The sequence below is a fragment of the Lathyrus oleraceus genome, chromosome 5, assembly GCF_024323335.1.
Source record: "Lathyrus oleraceus cultivar Zhongwan6 chromosome 5, CAAS_Psat_ZW6_1.0, whole genome shotgun sequence".
In the NCBI taxonomy this organism is placed as follows: domain Eukaryota; kingdom Viridiplantae; phylum Streptophyta; class Magnoliopsida; order Fabales; family Fabaceae; genus Lathyrus; species Lathyrus oleraceus.
Window position 1 is genome coordinate 312,214,105 of NC_066583.1, and position 1,233 is coordinate 312,215,337.

At 29.9% G+C, this 1,233-nt stretch overlaps 1 protein-coding gene across 1 annotated transcript; it reads right to left on the reverse strand.

Annotated features, from left to right (window-relative positions):
- Positions 1–279: 279 nt before the first annotated feature.
- LOC127084238 (calcium-binding protein CML38) lies at positions 280–903 on the reverse strand. The gene has a single exon (XM_051024653.1). It carries the CDS (start codon positions 871–873, stop codon positions 451–453), a length of 423 nt encoding a protein of 140 aa, XP_050880610.1. The 5' UTR covers positions 874–903; the 3' UTR covers positions 280–450.
- Between the last annotated feature and the right edge of the window lie 330 nt (positions 904–1,233).

Sequence of the window (1,233 nt, forward strand, 5' to 3'; positions counted from 1 at the left end):
AAAAATGTAAAAAAAACATAGAAATATATTTAAAATAATTATATTAAATATAATAATTATAAATAATTTATATTTATATTTAAAATCAATGATTTTTGTATTACTTATATTTAAGACCAGAAGGCTCTCTAACACATTTATAATAACATTGATTTGACAAAATAAACTCTATTTTCTCATTTCCTCAAAAAAAAAAAAAAAACTTTTCATAGCTCAAGTAGTGGCTACGAAAAGTCCACCTAAGACAATAAGATGACAACTATTGTTGACGAAATAAAATTCATCCTTTAATTAGAAAAGATTACATTAAGTTGTCTAACTATGGTTTTTACTAGGTATGTTGCCCTCTTTTATATTCTCTTTTTCATTTAATATGGTAATAAAATCTACAAGAATATTTACACGTAAATGAATGAGAATAGGAATGAAAAGATGAACTATAATATGACATCATTGCATCATAATTGTGAACTCATGAAAGCTAAGTACACCATCCCCATTCAAATCGAAATGTTTAATCATAGTTTTACATTCATCAATAGATTTGGACTCACCCATCTTCTTAAGCATCCTCTTCAAACTCTTTGGTGTTATAAAGCCACACTTATCACTATCATTATACATCTCAAATGCTTCTTTCAAATCCCTCAACTTTTCTTCCTCTCCACCTTCCTCCATCAAACTAATTAACTCCGACAAACTCAAATAACCATCGCCATCTGAATCCACTGCTTCAATAGCCATTTCAGCTTCTTTCAACAAAACATCCTCTCCCATCAGTACCAGCTTCTGTCGCAGCTCTGATGGTGAAACCTTTCCATCACCATCTTCGTCAAAATATTTTATAACATGCTCGAATCCAGCGTCCTTCATTGTGATGGATGATTGATTGATGTTAGTAAAATGTGAATCAAAGTTGTTATATATAGATATGTTTTGATGATGTCGGTTTAGTATAGTGGCGTGTTTTCGGATTGTGTTGAAAAAAGAAGTTACTAGATAAAGAAGAAATTGCTGGGAATGTTCCAAAATGATATTTTAATGTTGATATTTATTTTATTTTGGACATAATCATACGATAACTGTAAACTGTTATTGCATCCGTGTAGGAAACGTGCCGACAAAAATTGGAATTGCTAATGTATTCAACGCGCGATCCTTAATTTGTCGTACTAACATTACGTACGTTTTTAAATCAATTTTTACTTTGACGAAAAATCAATAATTTAGAGA

Coding starts and splice junctions, on each gene's coding strand:
- LOC127084238 (XM_051024653.1), bottom strand. CDS start 873: ATGAAGGACGCTGGATTCGAGCATGTTATAAAATATTTTGACGAAGAT.